Raw genomic sequence first — 25381 nt, 5'->3', positions numbered from 1 at the left:
CCCCGTTTATACCTCCAAAAAAGAGGTCAATTTTATGTGAAAATACGAGACGCGAAGATTGTACTGAACCTCTGCAAGTTGCTAGAGCATAGTTACACAGTTAAATATTCACGTAGTTCCAATTGAAATGGAAAACGTAGCCCTTTCCTTCTTTCTTTCTTTCTTTCTTAATTAATTGAAATAGGAGCAAAGTCTTTGACCTCGTTTCAAAAGAAAAAAATGAAATGGAAACTAAAGCCCAGGAGTTGAATCCTCTTTGCTGTAACAAACAGCCGAGAGAAACTTGGGAAACTCTTTTGCCTGGAAGAAACGGCCGGGCCGAGCCTGTAGGGCCTACCCGGACTCTGTTGCCCTTACTTGCAAGACTGCTCAACTCCGCTTCATGCCTCGTGGAGTCGTTTACTTATTGGCACGGCGATCTGAAAATGCAGTAAAGCTCACACAAGTAACACAACTCCCAGGCCTGAAAAAAGGAGCAGAAGAGCCAGGGGATGACTTCGCTAAGCATCGCAGGCTGCAGTGGCATCAAGGTGACACCACTCAGATCAGTAGGGGAGCGATCAAGGCCAAGATCAGGAAATGGTTTTCTCCTGAATGTCTCCTCCTCCTCCACGTCGTCGTCACGAGCGATCACAACTTGCTCTCTGAAGCCTCCACCTTCCTACGGCGGCAAGGCGAAGGGGAAGATCAATCCCAGAGATCTCTTCACCTTCTCCTACAGGTTCAACACCGACATCCCCATGGGCGAAACTCCAGGGGTAAGTTGCTTGTGTGGTCGAAGCTTTGGACATTTAGTTTTATAAGTGCTACGCTTTGGAAGTTTGGTACGCCCTTTTTGCCAGGTGATCTGATTCCCTTGACGTTCTTTGTGCAGGCGTCCATCGATGAGTACCTCATGAACAGGCCCAGGATCGTCGGAGCCGTGTTCCCCGATAAGCGGAAGCGAACCAAACTTAACGATGTGAGTCATCTCACCATTTCTCCCCCCTGATTTTGTTTCTGAAGCTGTGAACTGAAACGAGCAAGAACATTATTCCGACGTCAGAATTTTTTCAGTGATCCACTGTTATACTAGTTTGCTTTTAATTGCCGGTGCTGAAGCGTGTAATTTTCAGTGACAACAACCTGTCACCCTTCTTTTGCCGGCAACTACCTAGGAGAACAGTTTCAGTGCACGATCCACGTGAACGTTGAACACCAATATTACACGCAACTCTAACGCACAACTGTTACACTGATCATCCTTTTCACAGGAGGAGTGGAGCGTGCAGCTGATCCCCATCCAGTTCCTCTTCCTGTCAGCCTGTCCGGTGATCGCCATCCGCTTCGTGAGCAGGTCCGGCGGGAAGGGGTACCCGCCGCACGTCCCCGTCCGCGCCACCAGCCTCCTCCTCATGGAGGTCACGGACTACAGGCTGGAGGGGCTGCAGAGGGACGCCATGCCGTCGCACATGGCGGTGACGGTGCGGGGCACGCTGTACCCGCAGCCGGAGGGGCGCCGGAGCCTCAAGGGCCACGTCGAGATGAGCGTCGGCTTCAACCTGCCCCCCGTCCTCGCGCTCGTCCCGGAGCCCATCATCCGCGGCGTCGCCGACACCGTGCTCAGGCAGCTCGCGCAGCAGATGAAGCACGACTTCGACACCGGACTCGCTGCGGACTTCAAGAAGTACCGTAGGGAGAAGCTCACCGAGAAGAGGACCGAACACTGATTCATGAACTTTCTTTCTGCATTTTCTTTCCTTTTGGGTGCCGTTGGCTGCCCGGTAACAAGTACAGTAGTGAATTGATGTTGATGGCAGTAGTTCATGCAAAAGATTCTTTGGAGCTCGCCGCATGATCAACGGACTGCGGAAGCATCTTGTTAGTCGTTCGGAGCGATGGCATGATCGAGAAGATAATAACTTAGGATCCAAGTGCTGTAAATTAGTATGTACATAATGATGTATAACATGAATATTCAGTTATACAAAGATTTGCTGGTCTCAGGCTAAGTTCCGTGTTTACTGTCAAACTTGTCATCATTCCTTCCTGGCTAACCGGGAAGCCTAGTTCACACAAATTTATTTTTTCAAAGTAGAAACTTCAGTCATCACACGTTTTTCCGAATCTATCTAGTCATCAAGACAGTTGCAACATCAGTGTATTGTACTGTAACCAGCACGACGACAACAGGATGAGGAGTATAGTAACTTGGTATCCTCATTTATTCACTGTAAACAATTTAAATAGTTACAAGAATATTCAGTATTACAGAGATTGCTAATCTCAGGCTAATGTATGTTCTTACTGTCAGACTTGACTTCCACACCCTCTTGGCTATGAATAAATCTATGTACCAATCTTTTTTATATCTCTCATTTTTTGAATTGAATCTATGTACCATGTAGTATATACAATGCCTAGGGCATTTGTTTCAACAGCTAGATTGAATACAATTAACATATATACACCATATGTATCCAAATATCCTAGTCTTCCAGTGACCGGTTTCTCGCCCTCAAGTCACGCTCAAGGCTTTGAGGCGTTGGAGGAGTCCTTCCACGACGGAAAAGGACAGCAAGAGCTTTCATTTGACGGCAGAGATTGAAGACCTACAAACAAGTACAGGTATGATTAGTTGTCAACCACATTATGGTATTTATGAAGATCATATCGTTTGTTATCTTACTGATGAAGCCTCTATTTCTGCAATTCCCTCGCATCCCTGTAGAAGGTCACAGTAGTTTACAGCATCATCCTCGTCTTCAAACACCTGTAAGAAAAGAGGGTCATGGGTCAGAAAAATATACAAAGGAGACAGTTATGTGAGAATTTGCAGAAAGCTGGTCATCAACAAGATAGAAACAGAAGAGCAAACTATTCAGAATGCACCATAAGCAGTAGAAAAATAGAACCATCCAATGCAAATCAACACCCCCCCTATGGTCTTCATTACTTGATCAGAGACGCCGCAATTAGGATTTCAATGCAACATTTATCGGTATGGTACATAGTATAGTATGGTAGGCTGGAATCATTAACAGAGTCTGTAAGAAAATGATTGCCAATGCTATAGTCCTTTTTAGACTGCTCAATTTTGCTTTGCCCTTTTGGTCCTTCAAATAGATTAATTGTACTAAGGTATATCAATAGAGATCCTTGCAGTCATGAACGGTATGCATACAGGCACCCTTCGTTGGAATATATATATACATATAGTGATGCACTATGGTTATCCTAATCTACTTGGGCAGTCCTTTGTCCTGATTCATTGCCCACATTTACTTGTTCAGAAGTTACACTCTCCCATTAACCATAGGAATTAAAAAAGAAAGACACTTGGCTGACTCTCAAGAATATGTGCACGCAATGTTTACTAACTATACTCACCAGTACTCCCTCTGTAACATCTTCAACAAGCATACTAAACTTGGAGCCAGAGTACTTTGATTTAGTCCCAACTCCTGAACTCCCTCCCTTTGAGAAAAGCATTCCAAGTTCCTGTTCGACTTCACTGCAGAAAATAAAGAAATGAAGAGACCATGTACACAATAATCACAACTGCCCAATTATACCTGTTATGTTAGCAGAAAAAAATTCTGACCTGCGGTTCCTGCGTGTTTTCATTGTCCATAGTTGGTTGTCTCTTCTCGCCAGCACATAGACAGGCTTGGGTTGTTCTCTCCAAGGGTTTGTCTCCAACACTGAGCCATCATGAGAACAGTTACTTAAGTTTTGAACTTGCGTATCCAAAGGGGCATTTACAGTTAGATCATCACAAGAATGACTTCGAAAATCATAAGAACCAGGCCATTTCCAGTGGACCTTATAGTGTTATTATTAGTGGGCATGAGTGCATCATAACCTTTCAGTTATATAGCCATTTAACCACTGAGTCTAGTTTGCAGGCTCCAGAAAGCAGAATAAGCACAACCCTAGGATGCAAGGCCTATACGAAACTGCACCCATCTAAGCCAAAACATGAGGATACAGTTGATAATCGCGTATACACATGGACATGGTCATACTTATTCCCACTCAATCCCCCTCCCACGTAAAACTGCACATCGCCCGAAACACGGCAGGCGTGAGCGTACAAGCCTCACACAGCAGTTGCTTTGCTGACCTTGAGCTCATTCCTACACGCAATTGTCCCGTACACACAAAGATCGCACCCTTGGACACTCGGGTGTTTAGACTAGGCATTCCATCGAACACTACGCGCGCTCGCGCTTAGGAATCTAAACCTCCAATCACCATTCACCTGGTATTCATTTAGGACGCTAAAGCTAAACCCTAAGCAAATCAAGCCAAGATGAACACGATCCAGTGTTCCAGGAACAGGACCAAGGTGTAAAGGACTTTTACCGTCGTAGGCGAGGGCGTCGAGCGACTCCATGAGGTGGCGCCGCATGCCGTAGGCGCGGGAGGAGACTTGGCGCAGCAGCTCGCCCGAGGTCCCGGGGATGCCGCCGTCCATCCCCATGGCCCTCTCCACCTCCTGCTCCTCCTCGTCCTCGTCCTCGTCGCCTCCCTCCGGAGACGGCGGAGGCGGAGGCCTGGACGAGGCGGCGGCCACGACCGCGCGGCGGTGCGTGGCGGCGAGGCGGGGCCGGGGGGCAGGGAAGGAGAGGAGGTTGCTCCCCAGGGTTGTGGCCGCCGGCGCCGGCGTCGGCGGCAGCGGCGGGAGCGACGGCAAGGTAGCTGCCATTTTTACGGCCTACCGGAGCAGAGGACGGTGAGAGAGGTTCGGGAGAAAGCAAGTGGAACGTGGAGACGGCACGGCAGCTCCGGAGTCTTCGTGTTGTGTTGTGGAGATTTTTCTACCGCGGTGGCTGTGTCCGGCACGTTGTTGGGTCGGGGTGGTGACGTGCCACGACTTGCGACCGGCCGCGGCTGTGTGATGGCTACGATCCAGCCGTCCACGTTGTCTTGGACCAATTTTTTGGTTGGACGTGCGCGGCCGCACGAGGGGTTTAACCGGAGTTGGTTGTGTTTTCCATAGGTTTAGCGTGTGCGGCACTATTTGGTCAATTTCTATTTTTACAATTAGCACGTACCATATATATTACACTTCTATTGATCTTCAAAATTTGAAAGAGTCATGTTTTTTTTTTGACCAAGAGTCATGTTGTATTCTACGATAGAAAATAAAAAAACTATGCCGTCTAACACTCGTACTGTATTGTTCACTATGTTAATTTCCAAGGTTTGAGGAGTCGCTACACGGTGAGAGATGGATAGGTCACAATGCTCACAAATCAAGCTCTCGAATAACCATTTTAATGTGCAACTATCGACAACAAGACAAAGAGATATATAATTGCAGAGCATGAAAACCATTAACTAAAACGAACTGTGTACAACCAACATCACCAAGTATATTAGTTCCGGCATGATACAACAATCTTCTCCAGGCATCACCCACGTGGAGAAGCACCGTCGCGTTTGGGAGGAGAAACACGGAACTCATCTGGTAATACACATACAAGGTTAATACAAAATTGAAAAATGTTTTCGTTAAAAAATATAGTGCCTAGTTTTATACAGCAACTGATTGGTGAATGTAATCATGCTCATGCTGCAGTAACACAACTAGTGTAGCACTTTGCATCTGTTTAGAAATTAGACGCCAAAAATATCATTATCACAATGTGTAATAATTTGTCACTAACTCGCGGAGTTGGTAGCAATAGGTCGAAGGCTGAATCTGGCTATTGTTAGTAGTCAATTGGCATATACAATGGAACAAGTTCTTTGGATGCTATGTATGATGAATGCTTACACATAGGCTTATGTTTTGAAAAGATAAATCGAGTTATGGTGTTTATGAGCTCTAAAAATGGATATTAATGATCCTCCAAACATAAACGGGTTAGCTACTTCTACGGTTCCTATCCATTCGATGATTTTCTATCTAAAAGGTAGTCGTCCACCGAATAACAGAATTTGCTCAGTTAGCGAGTTGATGTTAAGTCCAACCAGTACACCTAAATTCAAAGTATGTCGCAATTGTTGGTGTCCAAGTAATAAATACCATATTATTACTCATATTTTGTTATTTCTGGGATTCTCCAAAGCCTCTTGATCAGAAACTTAGTACCCTTGTACGATTTTCCGAGCAATGGGGACCATGGAGGTTTTGATGTAGATGTTGTGAGAACTACTTTTTGGAGATGAAGTATGTAGGGCCCCAAATTTTGCAGGTTCCATTGAGCCTGCAATTGGGGTGATGACTTTGCTTCTTGGTCCTACTAAAAAATTAGAGTTCACACAGATCAAACTACAATTTGGGGAGAACCTATATGATTGTATGCAAAGAAGAAGCATCTCGAGCATAGTGCTAGACTTATTCAAACCGGTTTAAAATAGATGGATGGTGACCAATTCTTCAATTCCGCAATGGCAGTTGCCACTGATAGGTATATGGTGTTTATTAGTGGTAATGTAGCTTTATTCTCTATTTCTTCCAAATTTTTGTGCGGATGACGTCATGATGGATCAAATGGGAGCGTGATTGGTTGATCCAGGCTGAAGCACTCCTTGTTGGGTCTGCATTGTCCCATGTGCCCAAGAATTAAGAGGAATTCAAAATATCATCCTCGCCTTAGACCCTCCTTATGTGATTTTTTTTGCATCAAATCCCCTTTCATGGACCATTTGGTGTCGTGGTGGTTCGGTACATGAAAGCTTTGGCAATAGAGCTTTCTTCTATGGTTTTTGATCATATTAATCGTTTGATCAATGATTCAATACATACGTGTTAGCGCGTAGAGCCAAATATTATGTTCTTATGGACATGGATTGTGAGACATATGGTACATGGGGTTAGAGATCAGTGAGTTCCATGTCCGACGGGCTCACATGTCAATGGCCCCACGGCAAGGTACCACATGTACAAAGAGTTGATTCATATTTTTTGCAATCTCGGCTCAGACAGTATCGAGGACACTCTTTGTAATGATTGAATTGATCAATAAATGCTGAATTATCTCAAAATAATGCAACTACACATCCTCCCTTTGAGACTAAAAATATCAGGAGTCACCACATAAAAAAGGACACATGGAAGCTTTTAGCTCAAAATAATTTGGCGAAGCCACACTTTACTTTTTATTTTTATTTTTAAGAGTAAATTACACCCGAAGTACACCATCTTGCGTCCAATGTGATAGTTTGGTACACCATCTTGCAAACCGTGAGACCGCCGTCCACCATCTTTCGAATTGCGTGATGGTTTGGTCCTGGCCAATCAGGAGGCGACGCGTGGATGCCAGGTGGTTTTTGTCGCTCGTGCATGGTTTTGCTAATACCCCCGGGAAATTGCTGCACCGTGTTTTGGTCCATCCCCTGTTGCTTCTCTGTTTCGTCCCCAACCAACCTAGGTCGTAGACGGCGGCAGCGGTGGCGATTTGCACGGCGACGGCGACGTAGTGCTGGGTGGCATACTGGCGGAGGCTGGGCGAGGGAGCGCTTGGAGGCGGAGCGGGGGAGTGTTGTCTGCAAGGTCACCGGAGGCGATGGCGCCGATAGGGGGCGCGTCGGCCGTCGATGCCGGCGGTGGCGGTGGCGGAAGCACGTGGGCGGAGGAGGAGTGGAAGGAGACCTCCGTCGTGTACTACCAGGCATCGCCGAGGAGGACGCCGTCGAGCACAAGGACGCTGGTAATTTCTCTCTGTTCGCCGAGAATCATCTGCATTGCTCTGTTTTGGGCACCTTCCAAATTATCTCACTTGTTGTCTGAAAATCTAGAGCAAATTGTTGTTTTGTAGGATAAAATAGAAGATGTAAACCAGATGCATCATAGAAGGTTGAATGTGAGGGAAATTGAGGAAGAAAATATGCTCCTTTTAATGAGATTGAATGAATTAGAGGATGAAGTAAGGAAGAGGAAGGCAGTGAAGAAGGCTATGCAAATAGAACATAGGGAGGAGCTTAGAAGTAGAGATAGGAGAGAGTTCTTGTTTCTCATAATTGTAGCTAGTTGTGTAGCTTTGTATGTTCTTTCTGCTTTGATGAAGGGCTTTCATTGAGTCAACTTGTACTGTTTATATGATGAAAAAAAAATTCCTTGAGGTTGGCTGCTTACTGAAATTGCATTGTTCAGTACATAAATGAAGCAATGGCATATGCATTGTTTAGTAAATAACCAGAAAACAAGTTCATCTCATGCTTTGTTCAGTACATAAATGAAGCATTGTCATATGCATGGTTCAGTAAATAACCAGAAAACAAGTTCATCTCATGCATTGTTCAGTACATAAATGAAGCAATGTCATGTGCTGCTAGTTGTCAGCTGTGGATGGTGCATTTTGACTCAAAGGCATCTCATGTGCATTGTCATCTGCACTGATTTGTTCATTCAAGTCTGGAAATGCATTGAGGTCAATCCTGTCATCACCAAAACACATGTAGTACACACTGCCAGGGCCTGTTGCATAGCCTCTTCTTGATCTTCCTCTGGCAACTTGGTGTGCAGTTCCACTTGTGCTTGCTTCAGCTGATCTTTTTCTGGTAGCACATGTAGATCTCCCCCTTCCTCTCCCTCTTTGTTCATCAGTTGATGTTCCCCTTCCCCTTGTTGCTCTTCATGTGTCAGCACTTCTCCCCCTTCCTCTTCCTCTTTCTTGCTGAGTTGATGCACCCCTTCCCCTTGTTGCAGCTTGCTCGCTCTTCCTCTTCTTGTTGCCGTAGTTAAATTGTGCCTTCCTATAGGGATGCTTTCTCTAGCTTCTACCACAAAATCACTCTGGTAGTGGTTGTTGCACTCGTAGCAGGTGGTACATTGTTTGCTGCCCGCATTTTCCATTTTACGCTTAATTAACTATCATGAATTATTCACTGGAGACAAGCTAGTAAAATTAATTTGTATACCTCTTGGTCCATCATATACACCATGTTGTCCAGTGTATTGGAAGGGTCTAGTCGTGGGTCAAGTGCTTGGGGGAATATGCTCTGCAGAGATTAAGACAAAATGGTAAGAGCTTGGCAAAGGCAACCTAGGAACCATAAAAAGCATGCAAGGCCAACCTGCTGAATGACTATGCAATGACAACCAAGTGAATGACCATGCAATGACACAAGGGTGATTTTAAATTGAAGTGAATCTCCTGCCAATGTTACTGTTAACTTGTGAATTTGGTTGTTTTCTACCTACCTAGTTTCCATATAAATAGCACCTCGCTATCGTGTTGTTAGCAATACAAGCAATGGATACCACGGAAGACATAGTGTACCATAGAAGAAGGTCGACTGGTAGCAGTACACAACCTAATGACATAGTCTACCATAGGAGAAGTGCTAGGGAGTGGGAGTTGGCACATGCTAGGACTAGAAGTGCTAGGGAGCAGGAAGCTGTTGTTGCTTTGGAGCAGCTTGGTGAGTGTGTGGTCAGAACACAAGTCATGGCTTTGCCAACTCCAAGCTTTCCGAGTCAAATTAGAAGGGCTTGTCGACTCGAACAGCCGTAAATGTCTGAGCTGCCAAGAAGAGTGCATGGCATGCATCCTAGGGATGCAAGGAACCAGAACATTTGTTCAGGTGACTTCCCTCCACTTGAACAACTGGAGAGGGCACTGGATGGGCAGTACCTGCATGCACTTGTTCCTCCAACAATAGAGAAGGAAGTTACTACTTCCATTGTGCTTTGCAAGGTGAGGAAGGCAGTGAAGAAATGGTTCAGGAAGGTCAAGAAGGCAGGGAAGAAGTAGACTGTAGCTTGTATAAGCATGTGTAATGAATTGTGTTCTGTAATTGTGTTATGCAATAAAGTGTGTTGTTGTTCCTAACCTGAATAATTTCTGGGATGTCATAGTCTTCATCTTCCCGGATAATTCCATCCCGTTGTTGTTGCACTTGATCTTGCACAAATTTCAGGTGCCCTCTCTTGTTGTGATCAGCTTTCCCACAGACAGAGCAATGGATTGTCACACCAGCTTTGGTAAATACTTTTACTCCTTTTTTCATCTTCTCTTCTGGTGCTTGCCTTCTGTTTTTCTTGGGTCTACCCATAACCTTTGTGAACAGAGGTGGATGCACAACTGGTGCACTGACTTTTTCCCAGAATACTCTTCCTCTAAGTGGGACCAAGTTGAAGCTATATGCTCTCTTGTATGTATCAACAGTGTAACAACCGTGCACAAGGGATTCGGGATTTTTCCTATCCGTTCCGCAACAAGCAATGGCATGATGACATGGTATACCCGTTAATTGTCATCTTCTACAATCACATGTTTTCCCTTCAGTGTCAACACAGTAACTTCTTTCCAACTCATGAGATTGGACAGAGAATAGGTGATTTCCTGCTGGTTTAACAATGCAGCTCAAACTCCATTCAGCTTAACTCTGTCCATTTTCTTCTTAATTTTAGGACAGATCATTCCATGCCATTTTGCCGCATCCATCTGTTTGGACAAGTTTCTCTCGCATCCGCTTGTGGAAAAGCATGTCAAGCATTGACAACACAGGATTTTCTCTAGCCGCCAATATATAGCTGTTGAAAACTTCGTAGTGGTTATTCAGATAAGCATGTCACACTTGCAAAAATCTGAGAAAAATGCTTTGATCCAAGTGTTTGGTTGAAGTTCTTCTACCCACTCATATGCTTGCTCACTGTCCACTTTCAGTTTGTCCATATTTGCTTGCCATTTTGGAATGTTGGTTGATCTAGCAATTGCCCACATGTCATTCTTAAGTGTCTCTCCTCTATGGCCTGCCTTCTGGAAATTTTGAATCATATGCCTAACACGTAATCTATGCTCGGCATCGTGGAAAACCTTCCGAACCGCATTAATCAATCCCTTCGCCTATCACTCATTATAGTCCAAAGAAGATGTGTTAGTAATGTTCAAGTCATCCCTCAAGGTTGTCAAAAACCACTCCCATGCACTTGTGCATTCTACCTCAACCATGCCCATAGCAATGGGGAAAATGCAGTCATTTGGGTCAATGCCAACTGCAGTTAACAGTACTCCCTTGTACCTTGTCTTAATGTGGCAACCATCAATGCAAATAAGTGGCCTGCATCCACTAAGAAAACCTCTTTTGCAGGCATCATAAGTCCAATACATTGTTGCCAAATGTTCCTTGACAATGCCACTGCTTGGATCTTTGACAGAATTAGTTGATAGAAAGAATGTGCTTCCTGGATTAGCTCTCTTTAGCTCTTGGCCATAATCCCTTAGTACACTGAATTGTGCTTCCTCATTGCCATGGATTTCCAAGCAGAGCTTCTTTTCTTGCTCTTCCAAGCTTCCACCGTCAGGGCACATGTTGAACTCTCTTTGCACCTTAGCAAGAAATGTTTGCAGATCCATTTTTTGGTTGTCCCTGAATTCATCAATGAACTTCTTGCATAGAAACCTAGCAGTAAGTGCCCTCATTTCATAGACTCTCTCACACCTGTGCTCATCTTCATAACCTGTTACCACAAAACCACCTGATCTCTGAAAATCAGTGCCAACCTTGAGAAACCATGGACACCCTTCATCACAAACTGCATGAACTCTTGCTCGTTATTTTTTATTTTCCTTATCTTCACTCTGTTCCCGATGCTGTATGCATTGACTGCTTGTCTAACCTCCTCTATGTCTGCAAACTTCATCCCTATTTTAAAAACAGGAGAATCCATGTCAACCTCTGGATTGAATTCCTTGAACTTTAGCTGCACCTGCTGCCTTTCATCATCTACCAAATGGAGGTCTCTATCATCTAGTGCATCTTCATTTTCAGTTTGTACAAACACAGCTCTCTTATTGTTGTCATTCACACCGCTGTCAACATTATCAATGAACAGATCATCATCTCCTTCCTCTGCATCATAGTCACTGTCATATATCTCAAAGTCACTTCCACTGTCAGAGTCATCATCCAAATCAGCCAGAGTTTCTTGCTCAACTGTCTCAACAGCTACAAGTGATGCCTCGGATAGAGCAGGTCTTGACCCGGATGAAGCTGGTCTAGCAACTGATGAAGCTGCTCTAGCAACTGATGAAGCTGGTCTAGCAAGTGATGGAGCTGGTCTAGCAACTGATGGAGCTGGTCTAGCAACTGATGGAGCTGGTCTAGCAACTGATGGAGTTGGACTAGCAACTGTTGGAGCTGGTCTTGTGATTGTTGCTCTTGCAACATTTTACCTCACAAGCTCAGCCCTAATAGTTCCAAGAAAATCTGTGTGATCCACAAATATGGCCAGAGTGTTATCGTAGCAGTACTGCTTTCCTCATCTCATTCATGTCCGCATCATCGACAATTGGCAGCAAACCATCTTTCGATTTTTTCCAGGAAACAACCAATACACATGTACTTTATGATCCCTCAAACAGCCAAGCATTCCCGTAATTTCATCAAGTACTATGTTGGACCAACTATGAGCACCGAGATAATCAAACACCGAAACCGTATCATCAACATACCGCAGCCTTTCTCCCAATCCACAGTAAAAATCCATTGTGGCATACTTCTAAAGAGAAGTACCCCGAACCAGCTTACATTATGCACCACCGAAAATCAAACAATGATAAATTAATGCTATCTCATGCACACACAAAGATTGGCAAACAAATACAATCGTACGTAGCATGTAACACTTGCAGTCATAAAATTCAGAGTTAAGGATTCTACAAACGAACCGAATTTTGAAACTTTTTGATTCTACTCCATGCACAGGGGTTAAACTAAGCTAAACAACACACAATATGCAGCAATGGTGCTTTTGATTATCATATTGAACGAAAACAATGACATGTTCTTCCGCAAAAACTCGGCTACAAATGGCCAATGCAACCCACGGATTTGACTCCTATCAGCTGCTCTTGAACAAGTCGACGATGGTTCTTATACGGGGCCCATGACGCAAGGATTTGACGGACCTCCGAATCCATGGCGTCGACGGGCGCTACGGTACAGGCGGCGAATACAAGGCACAGGGAGACAGAGGAGGGACTCGAGGAATAACATACCGTAGGGAGGTGGATCCTCGTTCCACATCCGCTCGCGCAGCTCCGGCGGCATGACGGCGGCGCGACAGCTTCTCACGGCGGCGCGGAGACGACAGGGAGCAGAACTGGACGCGCGGAGAAGACGCAGGCCGCCTAAATCAGCGCGCGGGGGCATCGGCGATGGTTCGGGCCGACCGGGGGCTAAGTGCAAAACCATCCACGCAGCAGCGTGCGTTTCCATTGGCCACCTGGCATCCACGCGTCGCCTCCTGATTGGCCAGGACCAAACCATCACGCAATTCGAAAGATGGTGGACGGCGGTCTCACGGTTTGCAAGATGGTGTACCAAACTATCACGTTGGATGCAAGATGGTGTACTTCGGGTGTAATTTACTCTATTTTTAATGAGGTTGGCCTTAATTTGGTGAGTGCTCGTGTGTGTGTTTCTGAAGGAGAAAAAAACAATCCGACATGCTATGGCCTATGGGCCTGTTGTACATTAGGCCGTCTGAGCGATTCCTCCAGAGGATTAAGCCCACTTTGCAAGGCCGCAACGGCTCGTCGTCTCCGTACACACGCGACGTACGCCTGGACCAAAAAGAATGCGCGGAAGCGACTAGAACGAACCAGCTTGTCATCGTGCGGTGCCCCGATTTTCAGAGCGATCACCTTCGCCTCTACAGACGCCGCGAGAGCGCCGACCGGACGACGTGTCGCCGCGAAGTGCCACCTTAGCCGGACACCCGTCGCCCCACCACCCGCCTCGCCCACACCAACTCCTACACGCGTCCAACCTCTCCTTCCCCATAAAACCCCGCGCCACAAAACCCAAACTCGATCACTCTACTCTGATTCCTCTCATCATCTTCATCCTCGCAGTCGCATTCGATATCTCCAGTTACACGCAAAGACTCATCATCGGTAGATTGAAGCGAAAAAGTTAGAGTTAATGGCGGTCATGTCGCGCTCCAACAGGCTCGCGGCGACGGCGCTGCTGGTGCTGCTCGCGCTGGCGGCGGGCGTGGCGGCGAAGAAGACGCAGGACGACGTGGCGGCGGAGGCGGCGGCTGGCAAGGAGGACGAGACGTGGACGGGGTGGGCCAAGGAGAAGATCTCCGAGGGGCTGGGGCTGAAGCACCTCGACGAGGAGGAGGCCGCGCGCAAGGCCGGCGAGACCGCCAAGTCCACGCGCGAGACCGCCCAGCACGCCGCCTCCGGTACGTACGCGCGCGCGCTCTCCAGAGTCTGGCGGCCCGCCGCACTGTTATTTTCCTTGTCTGACACTGACCCGCGTCATTTGATTGCAGAGACGGGGAGGCAGGTGAGCGGCAAGGCCGGGGACGCCAAGGAGGCGGCGGAGCAGGCGGCCACCGGGGCGGCGAACAAGGCCGGGCAGGCCAAGGACACGGCGAAGGAGGCGGTGAAGGGCACCGCCGGCGAGGCGTCCAAGAAGGCGGAGCAGGCCAAGCACAAGACCAAGGAGGCTGCGGACTCGGCCGCCAAGACGGGCGCTGAGACGCACGAGCGGTCGAAGCAGGGCAAGGCCAAGGTCGAGGAGACGGCCAAGGAGAAGGCCGGCCAGGGGTACGAGACGCTCAAGCAAACCACGGACGCGGCCGCCGAGAAGGCTGGCACTGCCAAGGACACCGCGGCTGAGAAGGCAGCGGCCGCCAAGGACACGGCGGCTGAGAAGGCCGCTGCCGCCAAGGACACTGCCGCCGAGAAGGCCGCTGCCGCCAAGGACACTGCCGCCGAGAAGGCCGCTGCCGCCAAGGACTCGACGTGGCAGGCGCAGGAGACGCTCAAGAAGTACAACGACGAAGCCGCCGCCAAGGGCAAGGCAGCGAAGGACACGGCCGCGGAGAAGGCCGCGGCCGCGAAGGACACTGCCGCAGAGAAGGCAGCTGCCGCGAAGGACGCGGCGGTGAAGAACGCCGAGGTGGCGAAGGACACTGCCGCGGAGAAGGCTGCAGCAGCGAAGGACGCAACCTTGGAGAAGACACAGTCCGCGAAGGACGCAGCGTGGGAGACGGCGGAGGCGGCGAAGCATAAGGCCGGCGAGGGGTACGAGAAGGCGAAGGAGAAGGCGTGGGAGACCGCAGAGGCGACCAAGGAGAAGCTCGGGGAGGTGAAGGACAAGGTCACCGGCGCGGCATCCGAGGCGGCCGGCAGGGACAAGAAGCAGCGGAGGGACGACGAGCTGTGAAGGAGCTTAAGCATGATCTACATTTCTGGCCGTAGTTCTTGAATCTTGGGGATGTTTACAGTGCTCGCGTTGCGTCGCTCTAGTTTTTTTTTACGTTGTTCCTTGTACAATAATGTGACCCCTCTGTAGAGAACCTTGCACGATCGAAACAACTTTCTTTTCAATCTTGTGTTCGCCTGAAACTTCACCCGAAATTAGAGCTGAACCGTGACAGTACATGACGAACAGGACCAACTAATACAGGCAAAGCATCTTCCCAAATCTAATTGAAAAGAGATGCATTACAACCTTTAATTATTTCCGGCATGACGACGATGATTACATCTTACCTGACCTTCCTCTTTCAAACCTAATTGAAAAGGATTTACATTTCCACAATCTCCCCCAACATACATGGACGCTTCAGACGAGCAGAGGAGCTTCCAGTGCGGCGGAAGCTCTCGCCCTCGGAGCGTCGTCGTGCAGCCTGAGGGTGGATGTAACGACGAGGACGAGCACGGCGAAGCAGGCTGGGATGAGGCCCGTGCCGTACCTGCTCATGGTGTTGAGCCCTCTGACCTCGCCGCAGCTGGGCGTCTCGTCGTAGGACTCGAGCACGAAGAGCGCGATCCCGCAGGACATCTTGTCGAGGAAGCTGAGGGAGCCGTAGACGAAGGCGCAGCCGTTGAGGTCCTCCCCGACCAGCGCGCTCTCCAGCCCGATCGTGGTCACCATCACCAGTGCGTTCGCGGCGCCGATCACCATCGCCAGCGGGTACATGAGGTTGTGCATCTGGCTCGGGAGGATGAAGACCGCCGCGCCGGAGACCACCCACAGTGTCGCCCCGACGGTGAGCAGCGACTTGAGACGACGGCTGTTCCACTTCATCTCCTGGAGGACCACGGACACGAGGAAGCTGCAGCAGAATATGATGGCTGGTATCTGCAGAAACGAGGCCAGAGATCAAACGGTGCGAGTGGAAGAAACAAAGCTGCTTCTCAACAGCTGCTGTTGCCTATCAGGCATCAGAAAATGGAGAACATCAACTTACAGTGGCTTTCGAGTATTCGTTCATTTTCAGATCTCTGGTGACGTAGAACGCGATGAGCGACTGCAAACAGCAACAAAAATAGTGTTACAATTCAAGTTATTCACCTTAATACTGAAGATACTTTGGTCTTTCAGAAATCATATCCCACACAGCATTTTTCAGCAAGGATCTCGAGTCTAGTTCTGTAAGAGAGCAAGATGCCAACCTGAGAGACGTTTGTGATCAATCTTGCGAGCATGTAGAGGAGAGCAACCTGGTAGTACAGGGTCTTCTTGAACCAGTAACCCCAGGCGATCCGAGCCCGCTTCTTGCAGTTAGGCTCACACTTCAAACTGCAAAACCACACAAGATTTCTTCAGCAAACTGCAATTATTTACAGTGCAACACATATCTGAATTGGCATTCTTTCTGTCTCAGCATACGTTGGTTCACTTGTTCCAACGTGGAACAGCACCAGGAAGCAGCATCCTACGAAGATGGACACGTAGGCGATCCACTTGTACTGCAGAAGAAGAGGAAGCCAGATCACTAACAGTTTAAGAGCAGGTCTAACAGACCCCTTAAAAGCCCCAACCCCGTAAAATAACCGCCGATATACGGGGTAGAGCTCTACCCGGCCGTCTAGCAGACCCCGTAAATCAGCCTCCGGTATCGAATTTTTACAGTTTTGGGTACGGGGCGGCTCCTCGCCCCTTACAAGTACAGGGTGGGAGGCTGAATACAGGGCGAACCCCCTAGTCGTGGCGGGCTGAATTTTCAGGAAATCAACTGTTCATCGCGCCGGTCGCGGCCGAGGCGGCGTCGCGTGACGGGGCCGTGGCGGCCGGAGGCCGGTGCATGGCATGGCGCGACGAGCAGCAGCAGGCCGGAGGGCGCGACGAGCAGCAGCAGGCCGTGGCGGGCGGGGGCGGCCGGAGGCCTGGCCGTGGCGGGCGAGGGCGGCCGGAGGCCTGGCCGTGGCGGGCGGGGGGCGGGGGTGGCCGGGCCGTGGCGAGCGGGGGCAGGGGCGTGGCGGGCGGGGCCAGGGCGCCGCGGGGGCGGCCGGAGCGGGAGACGAGGCGGCCGGGCCGTGGCGGGGGCGTGGCGAGCGGGGCAGGGGCGTGGCGGGCGGGGCCATGGCGGGCGGGGCGGCCGGCGGCCGGCGCGGGGCGGGGGCGGCCGGTGCGGGGGCGGCCGGAGCGGGGGCGGGGGCGGGCGGGGGCGGCCGGAGCGGGACGCGATTTGGCCATGGCTGCCCAGAGGTGGAAGAAGAAGAGAAGGAAGATGGGGAAAAAAAATTTAATTTGGCATATTTTTGGAATATGCTTTTTTACCGTTTAGGGATACGGGTTCTGCTAGCTCGTCCGAGTTTTCGGCCGGTGAAATCCGGATACAGGGCCCTCTACTCGGGTTTTACGGGGCGAAAAAATACGGGGCCTGTTAGACATGCTCTAAAAGTGCTTTCATCATATGCCTTGGTCAATCACAGAGATTTTTTTTCTTTTTGTAGTTAGCCGCTACTGCTAGAACTCAAGGCTGATTTGGCAAGGTTAGAGCATCTCACCTGAACAACAATGTCTGCACATGTTTTCGCCTTTACTGCACCAAACACAGCTAACGCGATCCCATATAAACCAAGATTAGCCACCTGCAATTTTGTCGTGCTCACTCATAGTTAGCATCTTCTCCTCATTTGAACAAAGCAGTCAATGGAACAAACAGACCGAGGTTGTAAAGTTAAATCAGGCAAGAATTATTCAGTTTCCAGGTCACGTTGTGATACGTAGGTATAACGGAGCTCATAGACAAGTATGCTAGTAGCACGAGATGAAGAGTGGTAGCGTGAAGCGAAGAATAAGAAAACGGCAAGTTTCTATTTTTTTGTTCAGATAAGTACCGTTTTTTCTGCAGAGGCCGGGTCTATTGCGCAAGTAATAAAGTGCCCATTTTCGAAAAAAAGTACCGTTTTTTCGGTTTCAAAATACATTTGGTTTACGGAGTTAACTCCAGTCAAGAAAGAACTAATGCACGCTAGTACTGACCATAGTGGAGGCATTTCTGCAGCTCGCCAAGGCCACCCGGCTTGTGGGGTTGGATGTCATGCAGTTCACCATCGCCCTGAAAGGAACAGAACAGTGTCAGACGAAATGTTCAGCCCAATGCCAAGAAGCAAATCAAGTGATGGGAATGTGCGTTTACATGTGGGAGACTTGTGTGGCGGCCCATCCGATGTTGAACACCGCGGCGAAGAAGCTGTAGCCGATGGTCCTGACGAGGTAGGAGTCGGTGCCGAGGACGGTGCAGAGCAGGCACCCGCCGAAGACGGAGGAGAAGGAGACGCCGACCAGCACCGATCCCCCGATGTGCCACAGCTTGAAACGGCCGAACCTGTCAATCTGACGATCACACGACACATTTTCCATCATAGATCAGTTAGTGCCACCGATGATTCACAGCTTTCACTGTCGGTAAAATTAAAAAACAGAGTTATGGTCGAGTTGGTTTGGTTTCAGTACCATTTCGCCGGCGACGATCGTCATAACACCGTCTGCGACCTGGCCTGAAAGCATCACGATGGATGCATCCCTGCAAGTGAATGATCAAGTCAGCTTCAGGCCATGCAACTTAAGCTTTATGCTGATGGAGATTGGTGCATTGGTTACATACCGTGGAGTGAGGCCGATTTCTTGCAGGAACATGAGGAGGTAGGTGAACCAGCAGGCGGAGGTGATGTCGTTGAGCATGTGGCCGACGCCGTACGACAGCACCGGCCACCGGCCGAGGGGCTCGGCCACGGCCAGCTCCTCGCCGCACTTGTCATCGGCCATGGATGGAGGGAGCTCGGTCGCAGAATCTCCTCCACGCAGGACTCTGAATCTGAATATACAAAGAATGAAACAGCGAGTGTGTCACGGACCAGGATTCGGGGCCGGCATTAATAGCATGCCCGATCGGGCGAGGTGAGGCTAGAACAGATTTGGAAGGGAATTCGGGTAGAGTAAGTATGAGCCCGACAGTCACGCGAAATCTGTCCACCCATGAAAGGATAAAATTCTGTCGACAGCAAATGCCGCTGCTCAAGAGGCAAGTAGTGGCAGTAACCGAAAAGGAAATTGGATGGATATTCGGCCCCCATCAACCAATCTCCCCAAAATCCCACCAGCAGCGAAAAAGCATCTTTCTCAAAAGAGAAGAGACAGAAGCAAGAACATTCATTCATGGAATCTAAGGAGGGAGTTGTCGGATGGCGAACCTGTGGAGATGACGGCGACCTGAGAGAGAGGGAGAGGTGTCCGACGAATGTGTGCACGCAGGAGCAGGATAGGTCGATCTGGTCAGGCGGTGGTATTTATAGGACGCAGGTAGCGAGGGCGGGCTCAGCTGGCGAGCAAGTGGGGAAGAGAGAGGCCGGGGGGCTCCCGGGCGCAGTCGACGCCGCCCGCGCCACGGGACAAAGACGACGACGATGATGTGATTTCTCTAGGTTTTTCCTCCTTTGTCTATTTTTTTTACTGGAAAACGGGTGCCCAGGCTCCACGCTGGCGTGTTTGGCCCTTTTTTCTCTTCTCTGTGGTGCGAGACGTTTGCGTGCTCTGAGACCGGTTATTCATTAATGCAAAAGATTTATTTTGTAGCGTCGCAAGATACAGTATCGTATATATTTGTGTCATGGATACTAGTAGGATATACGTTTCCTCTAAAGAAAAGACAGATGCGTCGGTGTGGAAGCCAGCATTAATATTGTACATCTCTTCTGGGCCATCAGGCTAGGAATGCAGCGAATGCTGGCCTAGCCGATCGAGCCGATCAACTTTGAATTCTGGTCTCTTTTGAACATGGCAGCAACTTTTTTCTTTTTTTAAACAGGGAAAGACCCAGAAGGGCCTAGTGCTGCATTGAACTGATCGTCGGTGGAGTTACAAGTTGTGAACAGGACACATAAAGAAACAAAATTACAACACAGTCCTGCAAATTAGCACTAAGGACCTTGAAAAGTATAGAAGAAAAGCAATCAGGTCCCTTATCTCCATCAACGGAACTGGGACTCCACCATCGGCCGCTCTCATCGCCACCGGGACTGGACCACTTGGGGCAAAAAGAACGTAGGACGCCGACAAGAATCCTTGGAGGGGCCTCCACATCGGAGGTTGAGCTGATGCCAACTTAGGCATCTGGAGAGGCCGCCTTATCGGCCGGAAATCATGGTGGCAAACCATGGCCACCATGTGTTGATCTCCAAATTGCAGCCATGACTTTCCCTGCAACCACCCAAGACCGACATCTGCTGCATCGTCGTGCGTCCTCCTCCAGTCGCCACCACGCCGACGAAGAGACGGAGACACAGCCACACCGCTGGGCCGACTCGGGTTGTCGCCAGCAGAGGCCTTATTAATGGTGTAGCTAGTCGCTCCTCTTCCTGGCGCTTCCGGCTCCAACCTCAGGAGCTCCGCGATGAGAAGAAGAACCACCAGCAAGCACTGGATCCGGCCAGAAGAATCCATCAACTGGCTATGCCATTTCCATTTATTCCTTAGAGCATCTCCAGCCGCGTCCCCCAAACCGCGCAGGATTGAGCGTTTGGGGGACGTGTTTCGTTCGTGCCGCGTTTGGGGGACGTCGCTCCCCAGTCGCGTCCCCCAAACAAAATTTCGCAAAATTTAAACTTAACTAGATTCGATTAGATTCGTCCAAACTTACATAGATTCGAACGAAATTTGACTAACTTTAAAACTAAACCTAATCTAGAACCACTTGCGGCGGCCGGAGGCGTCGTAGTACTGCTGGAAGTTGTACATCTCGTCGGTGACGACCTCCTGCTTGACGCGCTCGTCGACGGGTGACATAGGCATCCCAAATGGGCTTGCCGAAGATAGTACCCGGAGTTTACTGAAGGCCCACTACCCGAAGATTAAGAAGATTCGAGAGTCCAAGATATATTAAGGAAAGCTAGAGTTGTAATAGGAGGAGTTATTTGTAATCTGGCGGGATGAGTTAGAAACCGTCCCGGACTCTGTAACTTGTACAAAACGAAACCCTCGGCTCCACCTCCTATATAAGGGGGAGTCGAGGGACAAAGAAAGGATCGAATCTACCGTCAACATAACCCTAGTTTTCTTAATCGCCGAGTACTTTTCGCCTAAACCTTCGAGATCTACTTGCCCTCTACTTCTAGCAAAACCCTAGTCTACAATCCGTAGGCATTGACAAGTTAATCCTTTGTCAATTGGCGCCGTCTCGTGGGGATTAGAGGTTGCAAGGAGCTGATCTCGATGGCACGTTCAAGATCTTCGACATCGTCAACAAGCAAGCGCAGCGATGGATCGAGGTAACAAGGGAAAAACCGATCTATTCAATTTTATTCCTCACCCGCCCTCCCGTATGGATGCATGTGCCTATCCGGAGGAGCCCATCATCATGACGTTCGGAGAATTCCGATTTGGCGTCAACAAGGAAGGATCCTACCGTCTCGAAGTTCCGATCTCGTCGGAATTTTCAGCCGATCGATTCTAGCTTTTCGTCGAGTGACGAGGAGTCTTCGTCGCCATACTTCATCGACACCAAAGCGAAGGGAAAGCTCGCCAAGATCTTCAGCAACACATCCTTCGAGTCGTCTGCGGACTCCTTTATAAGCAGCGACTCCGAAAGCGTCGGCATCCTCAACTTCATCGACAAATCTTTCGCCATCGGGAAGGTCCTCACCACTCTGTATGATGGTGTCACCAACCTTGACAAAAATCAATACGCAAAATACCACCAGATCTGTGCAATAGAAGAAACGGGTACATCAGAACCACAAACGTCAGAGGCTTTCGACGATTTGGGAAATCCATACGTCGATCCCGCTGATCTCAGGATAGGTCTAGGCACTAAATATGCCGGATCTTCAACTCGTGCAAAAGTCCAACTCCCGCAAGCTGCGTGGGATAGGGCTGCGAGAGCCATGGATGGATCAGAACCAATGAATACTACTGCTACCGTACAAGAGTTACAGTGCATATCAATATAGACTTGCTCGAGTAAGCGGAGAGTTAGAAAAACAGACAAGCATCCCCGAACAGGAGGAAAGAAGCAAGCCTTCGCATCAGCGTACGCCGAGCAGAGCTAAGTCGCCTTTCGAGAACATCGGAAGATAGTCACAGAGAGGCTCGAAGGAGAGCAAGATCTCGGCTACAAAATATACCGGAAGGAGAAAGAGGAAACCTAATCCAAAATCTCGACATGTCCTTCATGACGATCGATGAAAGGGGAAATATCATCCCAAAAACACCGTAGCAGTGTTACATGGCAACACAGGCATACATCCTCGCGTCCAGACCACCTCCTGGGGACCCGAGAGAACCATTGTTCAATATGGCGACGGCTGGAGTAGGAGTTATGGGAACAGCGTTTGCAACAACGCCTCCCGAAGAAAATCCTAGGCAAAATAGTCCACGACCCACCGCAGCAGTTCAAGACCCACCAAGAACAAGTGGAGCAAGAGACACAGCAGTCCAAGTAAGGGTGGACAGAGCGCGACAAGAAAGAAGGGAGCGTCGGCACTCACCGAGGTTGCCGACGAAGATATGTGTGGGCTCCCGTGTTTTACGAGAAGAGTTCGAAAAACTCGAGTCCCAAAAGGGTTCAAGCTACCCGAAAATTTCAAGAAATTCGACGGCCCGCAAGACCCCGAGGATTGGCTCGTGGATTATCTCGAGATGGTGAAGCCGGTAGGAGGAACCGGAGCAACAGCTATGCAAAGTATCCAAGTTCATCCGAGCGGTGCCGCAAGATCTTGGATAAAGAAACTCCCCCAAGTTCCATCGACAACTGGGAGACCTTTGAGGATATCTTCGTGAAAAACTTCCGATCCACCTCGCAAAAAACCTGCGTCATTGGAGGAGTTGAGAGCGTGTCGACAAAAACACGACGAGTCGATGAGGAAATACATACAAGCGGTGGAACATCATAAAAAACTCAGCAGAAGATATATCCGACGAGAGGGCAATAGATGCGTTTGTGGCAGGAATCGGGCGAGGAGATTTCGTCGAGGACTTAGGGAGAACTAACCCTAAGACCATATCAAGCACTTATGGAGATAGCCAATAAATGGGCAGATGGAGAAGACGCAATATACAACAAGCGACATAGGTCGCCGTAAGAGGATCGTGGTCGAAATTATCAAAATAGAAGGCGATTTTCTCGCCGCTTCTACAATAACGATGCTCCCGGCCATATATCGGCTGGTTTTCGGGGAAATCCCGGAGGAAATAGTCGAGATGATTATCAAAGGAGCAACGAGCAACAAGGCGACAATAGAGGTGATTTTCGCGGCAACGAGCAAAATAGTGGACCAAGGATCCAAAGACCTTATGTGTCTCCCGAGGAAATGATGAACGGTCCGTGCCAAATGCACTTTTATCTCGACAACAATGGAAAGAGACAATCAGACATCTCCGTAAAGATCGCCGCAATTTTCAGGCAATGCCGCGAGCCGCAGGAATCGCAAATGCCCAAGCAAATAACGAAATCCTCGGGAGCCAAGGAGCGAGATTCACCTTCCACCTCCTCCCGCAATTACCGACGAAAATCGACACCACCTCGAATAGCGGCAGCACCACACCCACCTCCATATGTTGACCCCAACTCTAATGGTGCGGTTTCGATGATTCAGAAGGCTAGGCCATCAAACAGGGCGCAGAAAGTAATTTCGCGACAAGTGTTCATGGCAGAGAAGATGCCCCCACCAACAGTTGAGTACTTAAATTGGTCGGGCCAGGACATCGGCTTCACAATCGCAGACCATCCGCAGCAAGTTCCGCGACCAGGACAATCAGCACTTATCTTACCCGCAGTAATCGCTGGATTTGACGTGTCGAGAGTTTTCATAGATGGCGGCAGCAGCTTAAACCTCATGTATGCAGATACATTGAGGAAGATGAACATATCTCTAGCAAATTTGAAACCAACTGAAACACGTTTCCATGGGATCACACCAGAGAAGCCTAGTTACCCATTGGGCAAGATCAACCTCGACGTTCAGTTTGGAACCCGAGAAAACTACAGGATAGAGAATCTGGAGTTCGAAGTTGTCGATTTCCCATCGCAGTATCACGCTTTGTTGGGACGACCAGCGTATGCCAGATTCATGGCAGTGCCGCATTATACATATCTGTTGTGGAGGATGCCTGGGCCCAAGGGACCTATCACAATCAAAGGAAGTTTCGCGTTATCTGATAAATGCGACAAGGATTTTCATCGACTATCAGAAACTTTCGGGATGCAAGCAGAATATGCGGCGCCACGGTTCACTGATTATGATGTACTGCCAGAAGTAGGAAGATCTTCTAAGGAACCAACTTTCAACACAGCCAAGGATTCAAAGGAGGTACAGATCCACCCGACAGATCCAAAGAAAACGACGTCCATTGCCGCAAACATGGATGTCGCATAGGAAAGCGCGCTCGTCGAGTTCCTCCGTGAGCACTGGAAAATCTTCGCATGGTGTCCAGCCGACATGCCAGGAGTACCCAGGGAACTTGCCGAGCACCACCTCAATTTGGACCCTCTCGCACGACCAGTCAAGCAGCCTTTGCGGCGTTTTTCGGAACCTAGCCGCAAAGCCATGTTATCAGAAATAGATCGACTCAAAGATGCTGGATTCATCAGAGAAATATCTACAGAAGCCACATGGGTAGCTAACCCAGTGATGGTGCCGAAGAAACACACAATAGTCCTTCGCATGTGCGTCGACTTCACGTGTCTCAATAAACATTGTCCCAAGGATCACTTTCCCCTCCCAAGGATCGATCAAATCATCGACTCCACGGCAGGATGCGAACGTCTTTCCTTTCTGGACGCATACTCTGGTTATAACCAGATCAGATTAAAAGAAGAAGACGAAGTTAAAACAGCGTTCATCACACCTTACGGCGTGTTTTGCTACAAAACAATGCCCTTTGGTCCGAAAAACGCGGGAGCAACATATCAACGGATGATGCGTATGCCTAGCAACACAGATTGGAAAAAATGTACAAGTCTACATCGACGATGTCGTAATAACGTCAAAAAGGGGTCAACCTTGATCGAAGATTTGAAGGAAACCTTCGACAACCTCGACAAGTTCTCGCCTCAAACTGAACCCGACAAAGTGCTCTTTCGGAGTTCCCGCAGGAGAACTTCTCGGGTTCTTAGTATCAGCAAGGGGGATTGAAGCTAATCCCGAAAAAATACAGGCCATCGTTACTATGAGAAAGCCAACAAAGTTGAAAG

General features: G+C 49.0%; 4 protein-coding genes across 4 annotated transcripts; 2 read left to right on the top strand and 2 right to left on the bottom strand.

The window, feature by feature from the left end:
* Positions 1–420: 420 nt before the first annotated feature.
* On the top strand, positions 421–1980 carry LOC124695926. Its single transcript, XM_047228729.1, has 3 exons — positions 421–758; positions 875–961; positions 1254–1980. The coding sequence occupies exons 1-3, from the start codon at positions 492–494 to the stop codon at positions 1707–1709; spliced, it is 810 nt and encodes a 269-aa protein (XP_047084685.1). The 5' UTR covers positions 421–491; the 3' UTR covers positions 1710–1980.
* A 201-nt stretch (positions 1981–2181) lies between these two features.
* Positions 2182–4690, bottom strand: LOC124695924. Its single transcript, XM_047228727.1, has 5 exons — positions 4348–4690; positions 3584–3683; positions 3370–3493; positions 2669–2752; positions 2182–2591 (listed from the first exon to the last, which is right to left on the bottom strand). Exons 1-5 carry the CDS (start codon positions 4688–4690, stop codon positions 2469–2471), a joined length of 774 nt encoding a protein of 257 aa, XP_047084683.1. The 3' UTR covers positions 2182–2468.
* A 9176-nt stretch (positions 4691–13866) lies between these two features.
* On the top strand, positions 13867–15262 carry LOC124695923 (embryonic protein DC-8-like). The gene is made up of 2 exons (XM_047228724.1): positions 13867–14134; positions 14225–15262. The coding sequence occupies exons 1-2, from the start codon at positions 13867–13869 to the stop codon at positions 15121–15123; spliced, it is 1167 nt and encodes a 388-aa protein (XP_047084680.1). The 3' UTR covers positions 15124–15262.
* On the bottom strand, positions 15250–18960 carry LOC124695922 (major facilitator superfamily domain-containing protein 12-like). Its single transcript, XM_047228723.1, has 9 exons — positions 18800–18960; positions 18649–18718; positions 18332–18528; positions 18175–18250; positions 17697–17780; positions 16576–16655; positions 16359–16485; positions 16154–16213; positions 15250–16044 (listed from the first exon to the last, which is right to left on the bottom strand). The coding sequence occupies exons 1-9, from the start codon at positions 18958–18960 to the stop codon at positions 15526–15528; spliced, it is 1374 nt and encodes a 457-aa protein (XP_047084679.1). The 3' UTR covers positions 15250–15525.
* Between the last annotated feature and the right edge of the window lie 6421 nt (positions 18961–25381).

Source organism: Lolium rigidum, chromosome 3 (assembly GCF_022539505.1).
Source record: "Lolium rigidum isolate FL_2022 chromosome 3, APGP_CSIRO_Lrig_0.1, whole genome shotgun sequence".
Taxonomy (NCBI): Eukaryota; Viridiplantae; Streptophyta; class Magnoliopsida; order Poales; family Poaceae; genus Lolium; species Lolium rigidum.
The sequence above is the reverse complement of the archived record's forward strand: the minus strand, read 5'-3'. Positions and strand labels throughout refer to the sequence as shown.